This window comes from Aythya marila (assembly GCF_965140915.1).
Source record: "Aythya marila genome assembly, chromosome: 3".
Classification (NCBI taxonomy): Eukaryota; Metazoa; Chordata; class Aves; order Anseriformes; family Anatidae; genus Aythya; species Aythya marila.
The window spans coordinates 100,243,975-100,270,365 of record NC_139044.1 but is presented as its reverse complement, the minus strand read 5'-3'; the positions used below and the strand labels follow the sequence as shown (position 1 = coordinate 100,270,365).

The 26,391-nt window shown below is 34.6% G+C and overlaps 1 protein-coding gene across 1 annotated transcript in view; it reads left to right on the top strand.

The window, feature by feature from the left end:
* Nucleotides 1-26,391, top strand: part of MYT1L (myelin transcription factor 1 like) — a gene marked incomplete at its 3' end in the record, with an annotated part of 247,086 nt that overhangs the window by 106,851 nt on the left and 113,844 nt on the right. Inside the window, exons 2-4 of the mRNA XM_082756512.1 lie at nucleotides 7,402-7,456; nucleotides 7,639-7,672; nucleotides 7,990-8,052. Of these exons, the coding sequence (XP_082612638.1) occupies nucleotides 7,402-7,456; nucleotides 7,639-7,672; nucleotides 7,990-8,052 (152 nt within the window). The remainder of the gene's footprint in view (nucleotides 1-7,401; nucleotides 7,457-7,638; nucleotides 7,673-7,989; nucleotides 8,053-26,391) is intronic.

Here is a 26,391-nt window from a genome sequence, read left to right as displayed (position 1 = left end):
CAAGATCAAGCTATACATGTACATCTGTGGGCATGGTTTTGGTCAAATAGTTTACAACTTAAACTTTAATAATAACAATAACAATAATAAACCATAGTACCTAAATCCTGGATCATTCTACATTAAAGAACAATGTAGAAACACATATGGCATTATCTCAAAGTATTTCTGGAATAATGCCATAATTTGATGTTTAAGTACCATGGTATAATTGAAATCACATGCTGAACACTGATATCTTTAGCTGTCAAAAATAAATTTAAATTAATTTACTCAAGATTTTCAGTTAAATTGTATTAGTATATACATGCTCTTTCTTCTTACTATATAGAATTGCCTTTTCTTTGGGGTCATGCTGCATAAATTCATATTAACAGAGAACTTCATTAGAATTGCACAAAACAACAGAATTGCTCCTTAAAGTATATGAATAGATACATTGTAAAAAATATATGTTCTGTACTTTCAGCTTAAAATATTGTTTTCTTATTTATTTTACATAGTGTTGTTTTCAATTATGATATGTTTGTCTTTTATTATTTGAAAGTGGAGGTCAGTATGCCAAAAGCGAATAGTTACTGTCTTTCAGATAGTGAAAAGTATATTCAGATTATCAGGAACAATAGGTTATATGAACTACTTAACTGATAAATAACTTTATCAGAAAATAAATTGCAATGGCATACAAGACATTGAAAACGCTACGTTAGAGTGTAGTATGAGCTCTGTTTACTTTTTTTTTTTAGTAAGACTGCACAAAGTGTTAACATATTATGGGATACACTGCTCACACAACCTATTCATCATTTTCCAGTTCATGTTTCTTTGATTCTGAGAATATAGAAACACTTTCATTCTGGGAAATGCATTTGACACATTTTGTTTCACTCTCTAAGATATAAAATAATAATAATTACCTTTAAATCCTTTCATTTTAACTTCCACACATTTGAAAGAAAGAACATTTTTAAAGTTATAAAAATACATACTGACTAATGTTAGTCAGCGTGTGTACACGGCAACTTCGCTGTAAATATAGTAAAAGAATTTACATATAGAAATTTGGATCTTGCACCATGACTGGCTAAAAATCTTTCTTTACTGAGTAATTTTATGGTCACAAGGAGATGATTTTAAAACTACAAACTTTTGTTATTTAATAAACTCATTGCATTTTCAGGAAATCAGAATTTTTGTCTCATCAATTTACTTTTTGAAGTATTGTAATATTATGAATATTTCAAACACTCTTGATTAGGGAAAAAAAAAAATCAATACTTTTAGGAACATACTTGTTTGGCTATAACAATTACACAGCATTTGCCAATACTTGTCATGTATTTTTAAGGTCATAAATGGTATCTATTACCTTTGTATTATATAGAGAGTAAATACTTGATTAATTATTGCATAATTCTCAAGGGGGGCTTGAGAATCCAGTTTGAGGAGTTTAAGAAATCCAGATTTGATTGATGAATTGTAGGAATCCACAGACCTCCTAAATAAGCTTTATTCTGTGTTAGCATTTTCTAGCTTTATCTTTTGATTACATTTGATTTTGATCAGAATACAATTTTTCCTGTTTCCTCTTACATGAATTATTTTTTCCCTTTTCTTTGAAATCATTGCATACTCTAGACATTTGCAGACCCTGGTCAAGTAAATTTTCTTAAAATTTCTTATTTCTCTTGAATAATCTATATTGCAAATTTTGCACTGTATATCACAATTTTTAGATATAATCCAACTGTTTTAATTCTTTACTGACCTTTCCCAGTATTGAATCACCCTCTCCAAGGCTGCTTCACTGAAAAGTTTAATGAGTACTGTTTCAAACTGGGACTGTTTGTGTTAATGAAAAGTAGAATATATATTGTGGAATAAGCTGTATATACATGGAAGAGATTAACAGTTTCTAAAGTATTTCATTATAATAGCAGTCTCTCTGATTGCAGACTTATGTAGGATTTATTTTTTTTTAAGTCTAGATATAAGGCTCTTAGCCCCTTCGTGTCTTCCCAGACTTCTGATACATTACATCTAAAGGAAAACTAGAATACTTCACTAAGCAAGTGTTGGCTGAACTTGGTTTTGGAACTTGAGACTGAACCCTTCAGGCTCCATGCCTTTAGCAAGAAATTCAAATGATTTTAACAAGAATGTCATTTGTAGAAATACCTGCCTGCTAGAGAAGAAAAATCTGAATTACTTCCTCGTTAGCGAGCAAAATTTGTTATTTGTCCTGGTGAAGAGCCTAAAGCTCTCTCCTCACAGTTTGCAGCCCTGAAGAAGCACATATGGTAGTTATATGAGTTTATCTAGAGATAGGTAAAGCATTGTTGATTGTAGAAACTTTTAAGAGCTTAGTCACGGCTAAGTCTATGATGAGGTTGACAGCTCTAAATCTATATACTGTAGAAGCGTGAAGTCTCCAACAAGGTATCAAGGAAGCTAACAGAAAAATAAATATGGTCCTGATGAAAACTTGCCCTCTGTTATCAAAGTTACTGACCATATCCGACTACCTCAATGAGACTTTCTGGAAAATTAATATAGCCTTAAAGGTTGAGCAGCTACAGATCACATTCTACCCTTTAGCTACAGCAGTGCAGTAATTGCTCATGCTTATATGGCTGTCCAGATCCTCTTCACTGTTGCTGCTTTGCAGATTATGAACTTTGGTCTTTCAAGCGTGGTCTACATTCTTTTTTCATAGGTGTAGGACATTGGAATTGGCATGTTCTTTAGATGAGTCAAACCTGTCAAGCAACTCAGGCCAGTATATGTAATTGGCCTGTCTCCAACATTGTTTATCACTCTGTTGATTTTGGGTTATCTGCATACTTCAGTAGCATATAACATTCCAGACTACCGGTGAAGATACTCAGTATTATAGGGTTAGAACATATACCTGTAGGATTACATTTTTGTAAAGAAAATTTTACACAACTTTCTTTTTAAAGAAATACTTTTAAACCATTATAAATATGCTGATGTTATGAGTGCTTATTCTACTATCTGAGTGCTGAGTAAGAGAAAGGAAAATGTCTAAAAGGTGTCTATGATGTCCTAACATAGCTACCTTTATCAAATTTTTAAATGTCATCAAAGAGCAGTTTCAAATGTTTTTGACTGCAGATTTTCCATGATAAAGTGTTGACTGGTGCTAATTATGTCATCACCTTCTATCTCATATCAGTTTTTGTATGATGTTATTAAGGGTCAATGTCAGAAAGATTAACTTAGTGAGCCACACCATCCTCTCAGCACTTAGTAAAGATTGATTTAGACAGTTACAATTACAGCTTTTCTTCAGTTCTGTTGTGGTTTAACCTGGCTGACAGTTCAGCACCACATAGCCATCCACTCACCCCTCTCCCCCCTCAGTGGGATGGGGGAGAGAATTATGTGGGGGAAAAAAAATCAAAAGCTTTTGAGTTGAGATAAAGACAGTTTAATAGGACATCCCATCCCTGAGCACTGGTCTCCCCCCGACCCTGGCCAGTCACCCCATATTTATAGTTCAGCATGACATCACATGCTGTGGGGCATCCCTTTGGCCAACCTGGCTTTGTCCCCTCACAGCTTCTGGTGCAACCCCAGCTTCCTCACTGGCAGGGCAGCATGAAGAATAGTCTTTGGCTCTCTGCAAACACTGCTCAGCAACAAGTAAAACATCAATGTGCTATCAGCATTAGACACATCCTAAATTCAAAAACACAGCACCATACCAGCTACTAGGAGAAAAATTAACTCTATCCTAGAGGAAACCAAGACAAGTTCTCAAGCATTTCCCAAGTGTTGCAGGATTGTTATGTAACAACAGTAATGTCTTGGAGAACTATCACACCAGGTTAATTTTGGGAATTAATGTTGTCTGGTCCTGCTGCTTTTAAAATGATAAATACAGAATCACAGAATCACAGAATCATAGATATATAGTTGATATAGTTTATATATAGATAAATAGTTGTTCTTTGTTACTTTTTTTTTTCTCAGTGGTTTTTAATACTAGTTCTTAATTATCTCTAAATTAAATAAATAAGTATTCTTCAATATATAGTAATTTATTATTATCATTTTTCCCTTTCAACATTTGTTTTTCACTAACATCTGTAGTTCTCATTTTCAAAAGTTTATATTTATTTGTAAACTGTTGTATGTATGTGCATTCATATATTTTTTTGTTCCTCATGAATTATAAATTCTTTTTTTTTTTTCAGCTTTGTATCTTTCTGACAAAGTTATGTGACTATTATTTGACACTTTTTATTTTTCAGCTGCTTCTAATCATAATTTTATGTTAAAAAAAATCCTTCTCCTTGATTCTGCTTATGATTATTTCCATCTTTCATACAGTGTTGTTTTTAAAACATCTTGTGTTTGCATTTATTTATTGAGATCAGATTCTGAAAATAAGAAAAGTAGTTGTCCTAATTTCCTGCACCCTTGTGACCACAAGAGGGTTTTGTTGGTGGTTTTATTTTTATTGAAAAAATTGGGTTTACTATAGATTATTATTATTATTATTATTATTATTATTATTATTATTATTATTATTATTATTATTATTTGATATGAGAAATCTATCAGATAAATTTTTTAGAAAGGTCAAGAAAACTCTGGTTATAGCATTCAATTGCCACTCCACAAGAATCCTTTGCTGTAACAAAGATTTTTTTCCTATCAACCAGTGCTAAAGAAGCTAAACATTAACATGTTGGAGCAGGTCCAGAGGAGGGCCATGAGACCCTCAGAGGGCTGGGGCACCTCTCCTGTGTGCCCCACACAAAAGAACAGGCTGAGGGAGTTGGGGTTGTTCAGCCTAGAGTACCTAAATGAGTATCTAAACTTCCAGTACCTAAATGAGGCCTACAGGAAAGCTGGGGAGGGACTCTTTGTGGAGTGGGGTGGAGTGACAGGACAAGGGGGAATGGCTTTAAACTAAAAGAGGGGAGATTTAAATTAGACATTAGAAGGAAATTCTTTTCTATGAGAACTGTGAGGCGCTGGAACAGGTTGCCCAGAGAAGCTGTGGATGCCCCATCCCTGAAAGTGTTCAATGCCAGGCTGGATGGGGCTTTGGGCAATGTGGTCTAGTGGGAGGTGTCCCTGTCCATGGCAGGGGGGTTGGAGTTAGATAATATGTACAGTCCCTTCTAACCCAAACCATTCTATGGTTCTACAGTTCTGTTACTCAACCTGTTTCTTGTTCTACATGGTAGTCTACAAAATACCTTCCAATATAATTGATCTTCTGTGATACCCCATCTTTGGATTTAATAGTAAGAACACAGATGTATAAATATAAAGGGCCTTGCTAATGCACCTAATGTTGATAGACAGCTCCTAGCTCTACTTCTAGCCCATCATTCCAAAATATGTTGATTATTTTTAATGATGACTTGCCAAGTTTTATTTCTAACAAGATTAATTTTTTTTTTTTTTTTCTCTGAATTAAAACCTTAGACCTTTCTATCTCTATTTCTAGAATTCCTCTCTCTGTTGCCACCTTAGGAATTTAGTCTCTTCCTACTCCTGATGCTGTGCTCTTTACTTTCGTATATTATCCTTAAGATTTCTCCCCTTAGATGCCAGGCTAAAACTAACTGTAGCTAGCCTGTTCTCAGTGTCCACATGTTCTCCTCTGTAATGGTAACTTATAATTTTGCAGAACTATAACATGTCATAATAAAGTAGATCAGCTGAGATACACTCCATGTGAATTGCTAAGGTTGATCTTTCCTCTTTCTGGATATAAAAATTGTGAGGAAGTCTACATTTGTATGAGCTAATGATAGGCTTTGGAGCAGAATACTGTTCCCTGGCCTGTAAGTGCCAGAAGTGCATCTGGGGACTGCTATGGTAGGCTGGCAGGTGACTGTCCTTTCACATAACCAATATGATTGTCATGTAGAATTTCAGGAAATTGCTTGCTCCCAGCATCAAACATTGAATATGTGGGATGATGAAGGTTGAAGCTTTGATATGACAGATGAAGTCTTGAAGATCTGTTAGTGAACATATAAGATTCCACTGCCTAAACATAGGTACTTTGAGGTGTCCTAGAGCATCGAAGACATGCATTGTCATATATGACAAGATATCTAGGTCACAGAAAAAGACACATCTGTGCCTTTATGGAGAAGTACCAGGCTACATACAATACACAATGAAATTTAAAGTTGTACTGCATGCCTGCAGCTTTTTCAGTCTTTTTTTCACCTCTTTGCCCTGACTCTGGATCTGAATTTCATGGATCCTATAGGGGTTTTTCCAGCTTAGTGATCTTTTCTTTGACTGCCAGTGTAGTTGAAAGCATACTCACAGCATTCATGAAATAGAGTGCTTCCTTTGGTTTCGAAAGACAGGTTAATCCATTTCATTGTGTGCCCCTTCTAAATTTACACAGACTGTCATAACTGGGGCAACATTTCCAGGCTTCCTAAACTTTTTATTATCATGTCTATGTATGAACCACCACAGATCCATCTTATCATCCCATTCTTCCAAATCCAAAGTAGCTGATGATACAGATACTGCATACATTTTCAGGGACACTGTCTCAGCAGAGTTCAGTGCATTCTGCTTGTGTTGTACCAAATTATAAACACTACCAAGCCTATTCACTTCACCTTTGAAAATGTGGTGACAATAGTATATGGAAGATTATAAGAATCCATGTGGCCCTATGGGAACTACAACAGATCAGTGTTTATACTCTCTGAGGTCTAATCAGCAGCCCTGATGCTGCCTAAAGATTCAAGATCGCTGCATATTTATCACTGTATAAGAAGTTACATCTGATAGAAATGCTTTTTATACAACAATGATAAAGATTTAGCCATATTTAGCAAGTGAGCACATTTCTGAAGCTTGAAAAGTGCATCTGGACAATGAAACACATTAGCAAAGGCTTTAGTGCCATATTAAATAATGTGAAATCTATGAAGTTCTAATGATGACTCTTTTCAGTCACTACTTCTTCCTCTCTTTCCCACTGCAAAGTATCTGTGTAGAAAGCAACCCATAGTGTGGAACTCTTAACTTTAGTTTTTAACTGTATAGAAGTGTATTGCATCCTTGTTTCAAAATATGGGCGTAATCAGGGCTTTCTGTCAGGAATATACTTTAGAAAAAAAGAACTGGCACTCAGCTGCACAAAATGTGCTACGAAACCAGAGAATGCAAATGGACTGATTAAAGCAGAAATCACTGCATTTTCTGTTTTTAAACAAACTCAAAGATCCTAAAAATCCTTTGTAAGGTGGACTTTCCCTTATGGGATAAAATGGAATTAAAATAGTGTCAATAAGTTGTGTGAGAGACTGTATCAGTCTGTGCATTGATAGTCTGTGCATGCAGGATAAGAACATTGACTGCCTGCTAATCTATTCCCAGATGGAGGTGGATGCAGACGAGAAGCGCCATCGCACACGCTCCAAAGGTGTTCGAGGTACGTCTCTTGCTTCAGAAAATCACTCAAGGCCCCCGCTCAGGGTGACCTTCATCCTCCAGAATCTCTTTGCACGATTCATTCTGACCCTTGCTTTTACACAACCTTTCTGGTAATTTTCTGTAGAAGAGGGGTACTTGTAATAGATGATAAATTTTTATATATTTTCCATCTCTCTGCAGTTCCCGTGGAACCAGCCATACAAGAGCTGTTCAGGTTAGTGCTCTGAGTGTAAAATGTATCCCCATTAGCAATTTAGAAAATTCATGCCTTTTAATGGGTATAATGCACTTTCAAGTTCATTGGTGGTTTGCTCATGCCCTGCTGCACTGATGAAATTAATTCCCTCGAGACTTGCTAATAAAAAGCATCCCCTCTTTTTTTTTCCCTTCAGTTATTTGATTTCTTTCTTTCTGTCTTTGTTGCCCTCCACCTCTGTAATACTTACTGCTTGCTTTTAGTATAATCTTTCTGCAACACAGCAGCATCTATATAATTAATTCTCTCTCTCTCTTTTTTTTTTTTTTTTTCAGCTGTCCCACGCCTGGCTGTGATGGCAGTGGTCATGTTAGTGGCAAATATGCAAGGCACAGAAGGTAATATCTGTAATTTTTCATAATTTAGTGAAGAGATTTGATAAACAAGTCAGCTGGCATGACCCTGATAAACCAAACAATGATAAAAATTTGAAATTGGACCTTCTAGAAGCTATTTGGATTCAAATTTCTTTCTTGCTTGCTTGTTTTCTTGCTTTCTTTTATTTTTTATTTTTTTTTAAGGCAGTGCATTTCATTTGTCTTTACGGTGCTATGCTATTCAAAACCTTCCAAATTTCCATCAAGAGTAAGACTCACAAAATTAAAACCTTTAAAAATGCAAATGAGGACAGGTCTTAAACCCATACTAACAGGACCTAAAACCTAAACCATACCTATAGGACTACTCTATCCATCCTAACCATGTAAGTAAGTAAATATCACACAAAATCTAAACCACATTATTGCTGAGGAAACTTGTTCTCATTTTCAGTCTTCTCTCATTTATTTTTTTTTCATGAAGCTTTCTTGATCATGTAAAGGCAAATTAAAATTTGGCCTTACTGACATGGTTGGTGCCAGCGTGACTTTTGTTAATGTATTTCATAAATGAATGAACATTGTAAATTTGATAATCAGGTTAGAGTTAAAGGTTGAAGCCTAAGACAAAATCACTGATAATAAGACTTCTGGATTCAAATATTACACTGTAGTTATATCTTTACTTCAGTTTCTAAACTATGGTATGTGGAGAGATCTCATAAGAAAATGTGTTTAGCTGTTTATAGTTAATAATATATCAAAGTAGCATTTTGTTATACATACATACAAATGTGCTTCAAATTTATTTAGAACTCGGTATTTAAATTTGTCTTCAATGTACATGTTCAATATTGTCTTATACTTCTGTATAAGCAACACTCGTTTTCTGAATCATTTGTGCATGAATTTCTCACACAATGTTTTGAAAATTTGTTTAAGCTCAAAAATGCATTATTTTTTTCTCATGTGCTGTACATTTTATTTGACGTATTTTATACAGCAGCCTCTATTGTAAAATGGCTGATGTTTTGGCCATCTGAAGAGAGAGATGTTCAAACTAGTATCAAAGGCTCCTGAAACTATTAACGTTTTTTTCACTATTGACTTTTTCAGATTTTAAAGCACTTGTGGTGTTTATAAGACACACCACGTATTTATAATATTTATAATACATATTTAGCACCAAATCAGATGACTGATTTGTAATGAGGATATTTGTTTTTAATTAATTAAATTGAAATTATACAGTTGGACTTTATGATTTCTATATGTCCCTTCCAACTGAATTCTATTCTATTCTATTCTATTCTGTTCTGTTCTGTTCTGTTCTTTTTCATTCCATTCCATTCTGTTCCATTCTATACATTTGTGGTTAAGGCATTTATTTGAAAGATGCAAAATATAAAACAGTGACATATTTGTCCACTCAGTGTTGGATGTATCATTTTTTTAACAGAAAATGAAGCTTAGGGACAAGTCAAGACAACGCAAAATTAAAACAAGAAAGCGTTGTACCTGATATTAAAATTCTTTTGAATTACATTTTAAAAATATGAAACATTAAATATTTATATTCAGATATTTTTTTCTAATCCTTTTCCCTCATAAAAATGGTAATGTTTTTGTGGTTATTTTAAGGATTTGGTTAAATTGAAGCACTGATTTAGAAGCAGCCAAAATGATTCTTCTTAAAACCGCTATTGACATCTCAAACCATGTTTACTTTTGTCCATTTTCTCCATGTAAATACAAGCTTCATCAGTAATTAATGAATAGCACCAAATCCTTCTTCACAAATTTCCTGAGCACTCAAAGTTAAATGACATGATTATAATGCCCTTTCTACTTACAAGATTGTTATCTACATGCAGCTAGCATGCAGTTTTCAGAAAAAATAATTTTGAAACCAAACAGAAGGAAACTCTTTAACTTAAAAATAAATAAATAAATAAATAAATCTTATAAGTTACGCTAACTTACACCTATGTCTATGTGTTTGTGTAACATCACTCTTTTGAGGTAGGGGGAACAAATAGTTTTAAGGTTTCGAAAGATTACATGCAGTTTGGAGACATCAATTCTGTATTTGCTTTCTTGACCTTCTGCTATGTCAGTACAGGAACAGACTGAATCTCAGAGCTGTTAATTAAATGAAATTTTGGGGCGGATGCACAAAGAATAAAAATTGGAAATACATCAAAAATTCATTTTTTCTAATGACTAAGGAATTTGTATGGTTTTTAAATTGTTTTCTTGCCATGCTGATTATCAATCCATGAATCAAAATATATTTAACTAATATATGTCTTACTTAGTGTAAAACAAAATTCATTGTTGAAATTTACAGCATACCTATTTTCTGAAATAGCAATATATAATTTTTTTTAATCTTGTCCAATCAACACCTAATAATTTTAAGTTTTTGAAATATTTTTTTATGTTTTTCTTCTTTCTAATTTGCTTTTTGGCTGGGAAAGACCCTCCAACATTTCTTCCAAGGAAATCAGACTGTCTTAAAAATGTCATGTGCTGAGGGAATTGTGATGCCTAACTCAATTCCGTTTAGGCCTACAGAGCATTTTAATGAGGTTAAGACCTTTCCATTCACAATATCAGACTAGCTCATTATAAGAAATGAAATGTGTTTGCTTCCACTAGATGCATTCAGAGTTCTGTAGCATTATTTTATTTATTTATTTTTATAACATCTTGAAGTCTCTGGAATTTCTGGTTTTGCTGTAGATTTGTTGTTTTGTTTTGGTTTGGTTTGGTTTGGTTTGGTTTGGTTTATTTTATTTTATTTTATTTTTGTCAATATAATTTTATCTTTATAATGCCAATGTGACTGTGAAAATGGTGTTCAGATACTACATTAAATTTGAAATGAAATATACAGATCCTTTCAAATTTTCAGACAGATTCAGGAGACAAGATGTTCTGGTGACAAAATATTAGGTAGAAGTTAAAGGAGAGTTTTATCATATGTTTTGTACCCCATTTAATTATAAAACAGTTGTTATTAAGGTTCACAAATCTAAACCATAATCCTGCAATGCTACGCTTAACCAGGGAAACAAGCAGAATTTATAAGCCATTGAGGTGTATCAAAGACAGGTACTAGGATAAGAAAATACTGGTAACAGCTTGTTGCATTGTTTCCATCTATTTGAATTTTTCTTTGTACCAAACTTTGCTGTAAAATTAAACTTTGCATGACAGTGAATACTTTCCTGTCAGATCTGAAGTACAGGGCTTATTTTAGCTTGCTAGATGGGCATGTTAACAAGTCAGCTAAGATGGACAGGGTGCTCTGCAGGGCAGTTTAAGACAGGTAGGATCTCTAAAATTAACTTTGAGGGAGCATGTTTCTCCAGTGACTGCATAAAAAGTTCAAAAATATTAGCATTCCAGTCTGAGTGTAAGTGCCCAAAGTTAGGTAGTATAAGAGCAGTGTCATATCTTTATTATTATTATTATTTGTATTTTAGTAATAGCTAGAAACTTGAAGTTATCATGGATCCTCTAGCAGCAGCTATGATGCCTAGATGTTAAAGATTGCATAGTAAGATTTCAGTACCTGGAGTATGTGTTTGTAGTCACCAAGGTCAACTAGAATACCCACAGTTCATGGAGTTAAAGAAATTTATATACCTTTGTTGGGAAAAAAAAAAAAAAGAAAATAAAAAGTAAAAGATATGGGGGTGGGAGGAGTGACACATAGAAAAATGTGAAGACATGAAAAGATTTCATATCTTTTAAGTGAAAAGCAGAGGCTCTTACTGGACCATGTTCCTGACACTGCTTATTTTATTCACTTAATAGCTTTTCAGGCCCATTGTGGAGTGTAGCATAATAATGAACAGTACTCTTACACATGCAAAACTGTGTATTTTTGAAGAATAAACATGATCCAGATCCTTGAACAGTTAGTTGCGAACAACCTGTCTGGTTATATTGCAGTTAACCAAGGCACACTAGGACAGTGCTCTCAGAACCATGTTTTTGGGACATCTATCAGCTAACTCTCTGAAAAAAAATATAAATATTTGAATGTTCTTTCCTTGTGATTGGTCGGACGTTAGCCAGTTTCACTAGTAAACTTTAAAGACAAAAGGATTCATATTTTATGTATACAACTATAAATGCAAAAGTCCAACTTCTGGTCACAGTAGTGGATTTACAAAAGTATCTCTAAGATACACAGGTGAAAATTCCATAGCTACTCTAAATTAACTGAGCATAAACTATGGCCTGTATTATTTGCCAAGTAGATGTGAATGACATCTTTGGAAGTATTACTCTCTACTGTGCTGCTATGCATTTATTATTTACAACAAACAAACAAAAACAAAACAAAACAAAACAAAAGAACACACACACACAAAAACAAACAAACAAACAAACAAAGAAAAAACATCCTCTCTAAGGTTGTCTAAGGTTTGTCAAGTAAATAGGTATTTAGATGCATCATAAAAATTTTAACCAGATTCTATGAAAATAAATACTTATTACATGCAGTGGCCTATTTTAAAAGCATCTTAACATTGTCTTTTTTTTTTTTTTTTTCTCAAATAACAAAAGCAATTAGATTCTGTAATGGATTAATCACTTGCTAAATATGACATGCTTCAGAATGAAACAAATTTTAACAAATAAGAGCTCCAAAAGGAACTTTAAGCTCGTAGCTTGGTACAAATATTGAATAGAAATTCAATCTAAACATAATTTTATTCTTAAACAATATGCATCAAATTTAAGTGAAGAATGAATTGTTAAGGCCAAATAAGTCTTTCTAATTTAAAACATAAATACGTATAGAGCTCTCAATATATTGTGAATTTGTTTCCTGAAAATAATAATTCAGGTAAAATAAAGCATCTTAAAGACTTCATCTGCCAAGGAATTTTGCATAACTTTTCTCCCATTCATATTGCATAAATATTATTTTTTTTGGTTTCATTAATTACTGATACAATGTCTGGCAAAAATATGCAAGCCTCAAAAGTGAGGAGGGATCTTAAAATAATGTTTGGATCTATAATGTATGAGTTGTCCCTAGCCTTATAAAATGTATTATATTTTAATTTACCACCGTTTTTTACAGCCTTTTTTTTTGTTGATTTACGAAACTGTCTGTTTCTACCTATCGCATTATACAGATAGAATTTTGATCATCTTTTAATTTTTAAGCATGAGATTTGTCACTTGATACACTTGATTTACTTAAATTTATAAACAACGTAGAATTTAGCATTGTTCTTCTGATCAGGAAAAGCCCCCCACACCCTTGTATTACCTTCACATTATATACTGCAGTTAAGTCATCTATATGTATATTTTAGAATAGAGTGAGCAAAATAATTCAGACTCCCAAACTTCAAAATTAAAAGACTCAAATGTCTCTCTCTTATTAGAAAATTATTGAATTTCTCTGGCTTGTTGTGCCATGTTTCTTATTCAAATTTTTTCATTTCATATACCTTTTCACCCACCAGTTTGATTGCCATGGCTGCAGCCGTGGGTGAATAATTGCCTGTCTTCACAGGAGCATGTTCTGGAGCTAAAGTCGAGTGCTTGCTTCCTGATGTATGCCTCATTTGGATTCTGCCGACAGCCTAGGGGCTGTATTATTCATGCCTTGACAGATAGCACTCACTAAAAGCATTGGAACAGGGCCAGGTACTGGCAGAGAGATAGTGGAGCATTGCAACTTGCAACTGAGAGGAGCATCTATAATACAAAAAAGAGAAATCCTCATACCTCCCTTTTACTGGTCTCACTTTGATGGAAAATTCATTTGCATCAAAATAAAATACCCTAAAAATAAGTACATTTTTTCTAAACCACGCTTGAAAGTTTAACACAATTTTCCACATTTAATTGCAAAGCTGATTTTAATTAGTAAGGCCCTGCATGTGAAAAATGAAGATTCACTTGGGTGAGTGTAACACATTGCAGTGTCTGCTGAATGCTCTAATTAATGTATGGCTGCTGTACAACAGGGTGCACTGTGGGATATTTATGAAAAATTCTGTGCACGCAGACAGTCTATCTGTATTTTAGTTCTTGAATCCACAAGAATAAATAACTTTTCCCCTTTATTCTTTATGAGGCATCATTGTGCATGCCATCGCTCCATCCATAAACTTTATGGCACGCCTGTCCTTTTTACTATTTGTCAATGATATTATAAATCAGAAGCCAGGACATACATATTTTAACATTAATTTGATAGCAGAGCATGGCTGCATGCTGTGCAGAACCAGAGGTCCACTGATGCATTTGTGTTAAAGCCTAACCACAAAACAGTCCTTATGGTTCCTTCTTTTTTTTGATACTGTGAAAAATCATACTGAATGTTGGAAGTATAGAAAAATGCATATTCATTTCTCTCAATGCTGATCACCAACCTTTAATATAATGTTAAATAACGATAAAATGATCTACTGGATATTTACCTGAGGACAAAAAAGTACTCTGGCTCTACCTAGGCAATTTAATTCTTTCATTTAATGGTATATTTGCTAAAGATTTTGGTAAGTAGTAGTAAATACCAAGAATAATACTATAATTGTATTTTATACAACATAATTCACCATTCAGTATTTGTAGGAGATGTTAATAAATGGAGATTCACTGCTTTGTTAAATCCAGCTAAAGAGAAATAAATAAATAAACACATAAATAAATAATAAAACGAAAGAGCATAGGGATTTTTAAACAGAACACTGCAAACAATAAATAAATATGCTGACAGAGAATCTATAATGTATTAGAGTTCTGTATTGGCTGCTGTCTGGATTCAGCAATATATTCTTTGTCTGATTGTCGATTAATGATTAGAAAGGTACAACGTTGGGTCTGAAACGTCAACCGGACGTAACACCAGCAATTGGCATGTGGCTCTGCATGCTAGTGACCATTATCTACAGCTTACTACATAAAAGAACCACAGCTCAATTCCTTCTACCACCATATGGATTGGGAATAGCAATTTCAGTGGCAGCAAGTCTCTTCATGTGCCAGGAGTACTAGGGATAAAAATCAAAGGCAGAAGAGTGTTGATCCAACAGTAAAAGTAAACAGCAGATTTTGGATGACCTTTCTGCAGTGGGTCTCTAAGCTTGCATGTTGCTCAGGTGATATGCTCATTTTCTTTGAAGTGGTGGGTACTGGATTTCTCATGCAGAAATCCACTCGCAGCCACCATGTTTTCTGTGGAAAGGTCTGTATGAAAATGTTGCCATCAGCCACAAAATAGATGAATAGCATGCAGAAAGTATGGGAAAGAAAAATAAATAAATACATCAAAAACAACAACAAAAAACACACCCAGCGATAGAAGAAGATCCTGAAAGTAGCTATACATACTTTTCTTTGCCTATGGGAAATTTATTTGGTTGGCCTGCTATCTTTGCTGAGAACATTTTTTTCTCTTAGGAGAGAAATAAATTGTTTAAAGTTGAATAATTTGTGCTTTTCATAATGAAAATGAGGATCTACAGAGTCCATTCACACATGATGGGCAAGACATTTCATCTGTCTATGACTCTGTTTCCCCACTTGTAAACAGGGAGAGAATTTCAGGCATCTTAAGATGTAAAGAAAGAAGCATATATTGGGTGAAAACTCTATTTATTGAATATTTAAATAAAGACTTTTTAAGTGAGCACTGATATTAGAGGACGTCTAACCTTACATTTCAGTACTTTCCGTATCAAAAGCTTTTTCTGGATGATATAGCAAAAGTAACTGATTTGCAATGATAACAACAATTTTACATTTAGAAACAACTACAGTTTCCCTATTCCATACTTTGTGAATTACTTCTTCATATTTTGTGAATTACTACTTCATGCTTTTATGTAAAAATGTTGATTCTGAGATTTAAAAAGCTGGAAGCATCAAGACGTGTGTGTTTTAGTGATAACACAGTCATAGTTATTAGCCTTACACTACATCAGAAAAGTCTGGAGCTACACTGGACACTGGCTTTTAGCATACTGTAGAGCTGCCTACATACTTCTTATTTTAAGAGGAAATTATCTGAAATTCCTTCTTAAGAAATTATCTGAATTCTACCAAAATCCTTTAAAAAAGTGGTAGAGGAAGTCAGATATTTCTTTCAAGTATTCAGATCTTATGAGATCAGACACCTTAGTATTACTCTGATGAGCAAAAGATTATAAAGAAGCTAAGAAATCAAGAAACCCACTCTAATATGAAGAAACCAGATATGAAGGTCTACGTGGATCTTCTGCATGGTCTTAATCACTAGACGTTGATAGCAGAATAGTCCGTATTGATGGACATGTAGAGTCACAAAGATGATGAAGAATCTGGAGTGTGTCACCTATGAAGAAAGGTTGAGAGAGCTGAGACTGTTTAGCCTAGAGAAGAGAAGTCTCAGGAGAGATCTCATTAATGTTTATAAATACCTAAATACCTAAAAAGAGAGTGCAAAGAGGATGGAACTACTCTCTTTTTAGTGGTGTCCAGCACCAGGACAAAGGCAATAGCCACACACTCAAATACAGGAGGTGTCATCTGAACCTGAGGAAGCACTTCTTTACTGTGTGAGTGACGTAGTACTGGCACAGTTTGCCCAGAGTGGTTGTGGAGTCTCCCTCCCTGGAGATCTTCAAAAGCCACCTGGACATGGTCTTGGGCAGCTGCTCTAGGTGTCTGGGATGGACTAGGTCCCCCCCAGGGGTCTCTTCCAACTTCAACCATTCCTTGAATCTGTGAAAAAGGACAGAAATGAGGCATAAAAGAGTAAAGAAGTGAGAAAATAAAAACGAACTGGTAGGAAAAAGACAATAAAGAATAGTTGTTGGTTGTTGGATATTTTTTTTTCCTAAAATAAACTGTGATGTGTCTTTAAAGACTTTCATTGAAGTTCTTCAATAAGTTGAGACAGTTCTTTCAAAGACATCACTTCTTATTAGTGGTTGGTGTGAAGTCCTGCTTCTAGTCATGTCAGCTCAGGACAGGGAAAGGAGAGGTACTCCTGAGATATCTTTGATGACAATAATAAAACTAAATAAATATATCCACTGTAGAGAATCAAATGCCCAGGGGTTAAATACCTCCTGAATACATCTTTAGCACTATACAGTTTAGGACACTCTAGAATATAACTTTAAGCAGATGACTAGACCTACCGAATTAGTCTCCTGGTTATTCACCTGAATCACCTTTCCAAGAAAATTTTGATGTACACTGATTACATGAAAAGAGATTGCAGAATCTAATGCCTTTTTGTTATTTGCAGGGATCAGCAGTGCCACACTTTAAGTACACTTTGTATCCTTGTGAAGCAGTGTAATGTCTAAGAGGAAATACTCCTGAGAAAGAAGTTAGGCCTGTGCTTTAAACTAAGTTCAATTTATGATAAAATTGTCATCCTCATAATGTCTCCATGAGAAAATCTTACCCATGTTTGGTAAACAAGAAATAGGCATTCAGAATAAAGGCTAAAGCTAAGAGCTACAGCTAAAAACTGTCAGGAATTTGGCTTCTCCTTCAAGTCACCCAGTGGTGACCCTCAAAAATGGACCCTCAAAATCTGCTTCTGATTTTGTGCCTAACTCTGAAGTCAGAGTAGACTTGTATAGAACTATACTGTAAACATTAATCTTCATCAAATTTCAGATATTCTTCTAGGAAGCATTTATTTGGGCACCCTGGTAACTATCTTGTATTAAATCCATAACAATTATTACATCTCTAATATCTTATCTTCTGGTTTCAATGTAGCAAGTATTTTTGAAGTCTTCCAATTTGCGATCTGTACAAGCATAGCACTCACACACTATTTTATGATTTGTCAATAGAAGTTAGAATATATATCTCCCATCTTCTGGGAACTTCTGTTGACTATAAAGAAGTTAATATATCAGGATGTTTTTTTGCTCTCTTTTCTTGATCTGTTTTTGTTTTATGGACAATAATATATGCTAAGGGAAGAGGGAAGGAATTCTGTCACTCTGAGGATAGAGTTACAGACAGACTCTCTGGATAGACTCTGGAAACTCTGATTCCAGACCCAATATTAGCACTTCATATAAAAGACACATTTGTTTTAGAGAGGAACAGAATGCAGTCTTGACAAGATAGCAAAGAACATGTAAATGTTGTCTTTTGCATGAAGTATTAGCAAAGTGCACACTCTAAACCCAGATTATTGTAAAATCTCCTGAGTAAGCACTCTTCTTTGACATGTAGAATGAAGTTTCAGTTACCACTGGCAAAAGAGTGAAAACTGAAAAAAATGAAAACAAATTTCTCACATATTAAAGCTGGAATCGTGATTCCTCCTCTGATCATCTCATAATGAAAATTCATCTGAATTCACCTCTGTTTCTGTAAGGAAAAAGCCTTAAGGTACTTAATTCTGTGAGTGGAAATCCCCCAGTTCGGGAAGTAGATTCCTCCATTCCAGATTGCAGCATCTAAATTCTGGTGGGTGTTAAGTGCTTACATTTCCCTAGGTATTAGGACAGGAGCAGACGTACCTCACTTGGATGTTAAAATTCTGCTGTGCAGCTCTGCATAAAAACTGAAAGCTGTAATGCATTCATTCCCTTGATAAACCAGCAGTTCGTGACTCTTTGCTACCACATGAGAAATCTGCATCACAGTAGGAAGTTGAGTCATGCCTCTGAATTCCACTCCAGCGCTTTTTACTTTAGACCATGCAACTTATGTTAAAAGTTCATTTATACAAAGATTAGCAAATGATTATTTGTTATTGAGTATGGGCAGTGACAATAAGAATAATGTGCTAGAATTACTGATGTGCTGTATAATGTAGGTCTTGCACAGTCATGTTTTATTCTAAGATAATCAATTAGGATTAATAGTTTCTTGGCTCTTAATAACCTTAAGGACTATTTCAGTAGAAATGGACAAACAGACATCTCCAAGAATACTCTCTCTGACGTGAGTCTTATGGGGGGAGGTTGAAATCTATGTCTCAGAGAATTCTCTAGATACCCCTTACTTTGTAAAGGGAGGTAGCAGATAAAAAGTCCCAACTAGTAGATGGATGACTGTTCTGCAGCCCATTTATTACAATAACTGTATTTTATTCTTACAAAGCTTTTTGAACTGCTAATTTCAAAACAATTCACAAATGTTAACACAGGAGCCTCAGTGCATTTTGTGATGACACTTAAGTGTGCTGTTTCAAATGACACTAAAGGTCATGTTGCTTATGATGTTGTAATACATTTGCAATAACACATTGAGTCACAAGACTGGTCATAGAAACTTTTTACCAGTGCACAGTTATACTACATAACAGTTTGAAATGGGGAAAAATGGGAAAACAAAACAAAGAGAAAAGATTCACTATATCTCTGAAAATAATTCTGACAATGTAATTGCATGACTTTATTTCAACAAAAGGTTTGAAATTAACATTTCTGGTTATTAAAACAGATACACTTATCTCTCCTTTTTAATTACATATGATATAAGATATTACTAGCCTGACAGTCTTCTGTCCCTTCCACAATGGCAAGCTAAAAATTTGTTTTAGTGCTACTGGCAAGGAAAGCATATTTCGAGTCATAGGACTGTCTCTTCAGCACCTTGGTGTTCCTTGAAAATACTGACATACTCAGAACTGACGTGCCCTGGCTTTGCTTAACTTAACTTCACAGAGAAAGATGGACTCAGAAACTGAGTCAGAATTATAAAACAAATATAATATCAGAAAGAATGCAAATAAATTCTGATTACTGTGTTAACTTCATATGTTAGTATTCAGCCTTGCTGCTTCCGGTTATTAAAAGGATGTAGGAGGAAAGACTGAACTGTTAAAATGGCATTGACTAGAAATTGAACCACTTGTTTAAAAGGTCAGAATTTAAGCAGAACTATACCATAGATAAAACATTCAGCATTTTCTGTCTACTATGATTTTAACTTATCAGTGAAAATTATAGTTGTCAGATTTAAAAATCACAGCCTATTGGACAGCTTTGGCAGAACCACATCAGAAATATCATGGTTAATTTAGATTTGCTAATAGACTTATCTTTTTTCACTTTTTATGTACACTATGGATTAAACCGATCTTTTATGTAAGCAAGAATGGAATTTCATTCCTCTTATACTAAGGCACACTTAGTCTAGTTTATGATTATGTTGCTCTAGAAGTCTGTAAAAACAAGAACTCCCCAGGAAGACAAAAATTTCTTGGTTGTCCTGAAAAAACAGAACTAGTATCAACCTCACTATTTTTTAACCTATAGTGAAATTTACAATTATCTCATTCAGAGACAAAATATTTACCTATTGGTTATGTTACAGTATTCCTTTTCACAGTAACAAAGAATTTGAAGTGACATATTATCCATGTACATACAGAACCACAGCATCACAGAATAGTTGAGGTTGGAAGGGACGTCTGGATGTCAACTGGTCCAACCCCCTGCTCACGTAGGGACAGCCGGAGTATGTCACTCAGGACCATGTCCAGGCAGCTTTTGAAGATCTCCAAGAAGAAAGCTTATCCCTTCCTTCAAAACCCTCTAGGTATTATGGGCACTAAAACATTTTCTGACACCTGCATCACCTTCCATTTAGAACACTTACCTGTTAATTACAGAATGAGAGAAAAAAAGTTTTCCACTATTAAATTTCTGCATCTGATTTCACAAAAAGCAACTCAACATCAAAACCACAAGCTTCTACAGCACCACTTACATAGACCTTATATACTGAAATGTAAGAGAAAGATCCTCAAAAATTCTGAGTCTGCAGTTGATCAAGCTTGTAATAGAAAACCTATTTACATGTATGTATGCCCAGAGGTGCAGCCAGCTTAGGAGAGCTGTGCTGCTCAGTGCTTTTAACATGCCAGAACATTTGAGATATGCATACTACATCTATCTACAGCAGCATCTTCTGATCCTGTAGAGGTAGTAGGCTATGTGTGGTCACACTAACAAGCAGGGGACAACACTGATTATAGATAGCATAGCAGTCACATCCCCTTGCTGGACCAGCAATGAGAATGCTACATCAGGAAACAAGATACTCTGTCACTTTCTCTATCAACCTGAGTGGACCGAAGCACAATGTTAATTCCCAAGCCAGAGTCATTACCAAAAGGACAACAGATGACAACTGGCTTGGATCAGGCTGCTTTCTGCCCCTTCTGCAGGCAGGAAGGAGTACAATGTTTTCTAGGAGAACAGAGAAAGAAAGAGAAAGCTAGCTTAATGATTAAAGACTCCTCTTGAGGGGCCAGATTTGGAGCTGTAGCAGGTTAATTGACTTCCAAAAAATAAATAAAATAAAATAAAATAAAATAAAATAAAATAAAATAAAATAAAATAAAATAAAATAAAATAAAATAAAATAAATAAAATAAAATAAAATAAAATAAAATAAAATAAAAACAACCTGCGTTGTAAAAAAAACAGGCAGAAAACAGTACTGCACTGTCTGTATCTAAACACACAGCAATAAAGTAGCATCCATACTACAGACATGATTTGTGTAGCTGCATTGGAATTTGCCTTTCCGGATTATGAGTCACATTTTCAAAATGATGCCTAAGTAGGAATTGCAAGTAGATCTATGTCAACAAGAGACAGAGAAGTGATTTCAAAAATATTCATTCCATGGTGCTTTATATTTCTTAGCATAGATATACCACAGTCTGCATGCTAGCTATAGTGACTCCCATGCTTATGTATCTATATATTCTCATTGGAGAATTTATTCACTAAGGAACTTAGTCATCTAAACTCAAGCGCTTTAAAGTTAAGTGTGATGACATTTAATTTTACCACAACTACTCCCATTATAGAACTGTGCCCCAAATTATATAGGGACCATTTTTAAAAGTGACTAACAAATTGCTAACTGCCTTTCAATGAGACATAAGCTTTAAACATCAAATGCATCAAACTATTCAAAAAATTAGAAGTAATCATTGGAGTGGTATATATTTTCTAAGAACATGCCTTTTATCTCTTAAAACTGAAAAATCAGCTTCCTTTCCTGCCATCTTCCTGTTACATTTGTACTTCCAGACATTTCCCCTTTCTTTTTTCACTCTCTGATCCTTGCTGCCTTTCCTGTCTGTGCATCTTTAAAACTGAGCAGCTGAACCTCAGAGAGGGATAACTGCCGCATTTCCCTATGAAATCTAGCCATAGGAGGTATATTGGCAGCAGATTTTCAATGGAAACTGCCATTTCCACCCACAACCCAGCTGCCACATTTAAATCATGCTGTGTGGGGCTTCCACTCCCTTGGGAGGCTATTTTCATTTTCCTTCAGAGACTTTTCTACAGTCTAATAGAACTCAATGTCAGCTATAATAAGTAACATTATATACTGTAGTATTTTTTATTTTTTTTTAAATCGTGATATGAGTCAAGTTGGAGCCTCACTACCCTGGACTGGAATGCAATGGAATTTAAATAGATTTATTTTTTTTTGGCCTCAGCTGACATCCTTCCTTTCATCACATATATGAAAAAAGGCCAGATTAAGGGAAGGCCATTTAGGCCCTTCTAGGCATCTTGCTTTTGGAGTCATGTGATTAAGCCAATAGGTAAGCTTTCATTTTTTAGAACAGAGTATTTCTATTTTTTCTAGTCATTAGTAAACCTTGAGGGGAAAATAAATAAATAAATAAAAATGAACTGAGCTTAAGAGAGACAGTTTTGCCCCTTGAGTTTGCCAATCGCACAAGCCAATTCCTCTAGGACAGGTGACCTTGTATAGTAGTGGAAATACTACCTGCAGGTAGTATCAGGAGTTCCCCGATACTACAACAGTGCAGCCACCATGTGTTTCAAAAGGAGACTAGTCTCGTAGGTTATCAGCACAAGCAAATATATCTCTTTCAAGCTGTAAGTCAGGGGTGGGGGGAGCAGGGGGAGTGCAATAACATCCTCTCTGAGGATGTAATAATACTCTCCAATGCCTACTTTGCACAGGGTAGAAAAGCTTAACCCATTATATTTGTGTCTCTTGAGGTATATGTCCCATTACTGCAACACTGAGCTAAAGTTAGGACAGGACAACTGTGTGGGTTGCATTACTCTAATGTAACTCTAACAGAAACTGTTAATAGGGACTGTTGAAAAGTACGTAATACTAAAATAGCTGTATCCAAGAGGCCTACAAGATAGTACAGCAATTACCATAAAGTCTTGGTTACAAGTTTGTGTTTATAACCTTGCACACAGTAGTAAGCAGAAAGGCACAATGGCTAGTATCAAAATTTTGTCCTAGAAAGCTCAAGCAGGTATAATGATAAAGGTATTTTAGAAATTCTCTTTATGCTAAACAGATTTTTATGTGAATTAATTAATTAATTTATTTAATTTATTTATTTATTTGGTTTAGAGCCCACCAAGAAAGAAAGCACCTTTAAAGATAATGTAGAGGGTAAACTTCTAGCTTCCTCATAATCACATGTTTTCTAAATGCATATTAATGATGATGAACATTTTTACAAAGAGACTAATTTTAGCTGCAGCTCCATAATGCATAAAGTACAGGGAATGCTGTCATTTCTATTCTGTCTTAGAATAATCATGTTTTCTCTGTACTACAGAAAGGCACATTCTTTTTTCTTTTCCAAAATAGGGAGATTTAAACATCTCAATCCTCTAACAACCAGAATTTAGAATATTTCACACTTGGATGACTCCTAACCAACCATGCAATACAAAGAGCAGTGTCCTGTAGCTTGTGTTGGAAGTGAGAATCCGGTACATAAGCGCTGAAGTGGCTGCAGCTTGTATCATTTTGTTTTTGTCATTTTTTTTTATGTTATTTCAGATGTTTACTGATGACAGTCCCATTCTTGCATTAGAAGACTGGTCCACAGTATTATTATTTTCATTGTCTGTATTCCTTAGCTGTTAGCTTTTTGGATCAAGTAAGATACTTATTGCTATAGTTACGGGAAAATTGGTGTAACCTCTTTCTTAATTCTCTGCCATATATCTTTCTTAGTTAAAATTAAGTTGGGAGCTAGTGCTATTGTATATTCATGTAGAGATAACAGAACAAGTATTCATGATAGAAATCAGTAGCTGATAGTCTCATTATAGTAGCCTTACATTAGAGATGCAGTAAATGACAGCATACCCTGTTACTCAATACTTAAGTACATGCTAGAATGATAGTTTGACCTGCTGTGTTGTTGTTAAATATGATCTATCGAGTCTGTGTCTACGGGTGTTGATTGTACTAATGTGTATCTAGCCATGTTGTTAAATGATTGACAGTATAACAACATGAATCGCCTTTGATTTCCAACAGTTTATTCCCCTTGAATTTTGAATGCTTGAACTGAGCATGCTGAATATCTTAAAACCAATTGCTTTTAACATTTTGGAATAGAAATGTTTCATATTATGTCCAAGGCTCAAACATCATGACTATGCAAAGATCTGTTGTAACAGATAGATGCAGTCTTGTAGTATTTTCTAACTCTTTCAGATTGGTGAAAGATTGATTCTGAACTTTTCCCATATTACAACACCACATTATCATGAAAAGAAAAAAAAAAAAAGAATGGGAAACTGTTTTGCCCTCTATCTGTAAACAGAATTGTCATTACCGCTGAGGTTGAAAATATAAGATGCACACAAATCAGGACATCTTAGCAGCTCTGCATAGTGCTTTGATTTAGCTCAAAGTAGACAATCTCATTTTTATCTGTTTGTAGAAAAACAGAGGTTTTTCCTTCCTGATGTTTTTATTCTAGTTCAGATTTCTGAAATAAACATAAAATAAAGTTTACAATTTGACATTAGTGCAGAAACCAGTGTTCTTTCATTTAGTGCAGAAATTGTCAATGGATTTGCATGTTTCAATTCTCACATATCTGGGTTATATTTAAATAAACATCAGAGTGTTCAGAATCAATAGCAACTTAGAAAAACTTGATTATCTGCATTTCACCTAAAGAATCAATATGAGTCATTAAACTTGTTCTCTTTGGATTATCCTAGTCTCTCTGGTCATTCCCTGTATTCAAGCAATGGCAATGGCAATAAGAAGTAGTCTCTTGTGACTTTTGGCTCTTACACACAGTTGGGTATTTGCCATTCTAAGATTTGTACAGCTACAAATTTGTTTGACATTAGATCAGGCAGATGTTTTTTGAAAGAAAGACAAGATATAGGGAGGAGAATTATTCATGTTGTTATATGGCAGCTGTGTGAAGGAAGTAGGCTGAATTTTGTTTTTCTCTTTATTAAAATATTGTAGTGCTTGTTTATAAAATCTGCTAAGTACTATATTTGTTAGGGATGGACATACAGCTTTTAAAATAATGAGAGGATCTAATGGGATGATTTCTGTCATATGTCAGATTCCTCAGTGGTAGAAATGTAAGCTAAATCACCATTAACTCCCTTTATTTTCAGTGGCAAGAGATAGGCAAAGTGTCTAAAAAAAGTGAGATGAATTGTCTCCCAAGAGATTCCAGCTTCTCTGCATTGACTACAAAGGAAACTTAACATGACATGTATAGACTTCGGTTTTAGAATCCTAGGGGTAGGTTACATCCATGACATCATAAGTCATGGGGCAATCAGATATTATATTGATTTATTTACATAAATACTTTTGAATAATCTGCAACTGCAGGGCATGTACTTTGCTAACCTGTGCTGCCACTTAGGCTTTCAGTCTTATGATTTGTTACATTTGTTTTTCACATCTTGCTTTAAATGAGCTCTCCAGGGCTGAGATTTTTCCAGTGTATTTGTACAACACCATTACTGTGCCTTATTTTTCTTCACTGAACACCTATGGGATTCAACTAATTAAATAAACCTATTGTTTAAATGGGTCAATTACCACAAAACCAAAAGTTTCATTTCAGTTGTCAAGTCCCAAGAGCAGAGATACTTTGGTGATGGGTAAAATGATGTATCTGGAGGCTAAATGAGCCACTAAGTTTGCCACTGTTCATCATGGAGTTTCAGTGAATTAGAGTGGGAAGGTGCCGAACATCTAAGATGCATAGGATCCAGTTAAAGATCTTCATGTAGACTTAAGTTACTGTGTCTGTATTGACTACATCAAAGATAGCCTTCTTTGTTTTGTTTAAAAATGCCTACTTCAATATTAGAATTTCCTAAAACAAAAAACAAACAAACAAACAAACAAACACTTAAAATCAAACTTGGGGCTCCATTAATTCATTTCACTTTTGTCCTGTGATTCTATGTTCCTGTTGATACTCCCAGGCAATTTTTGTAATGTTGTTTTTTAAAAATACTAATTATTCTTTAGTACTTAGTTAGTTAAATTATGCTATACACATGAGTAGATCTGTGGTATATTTGTGGCTACTTATAT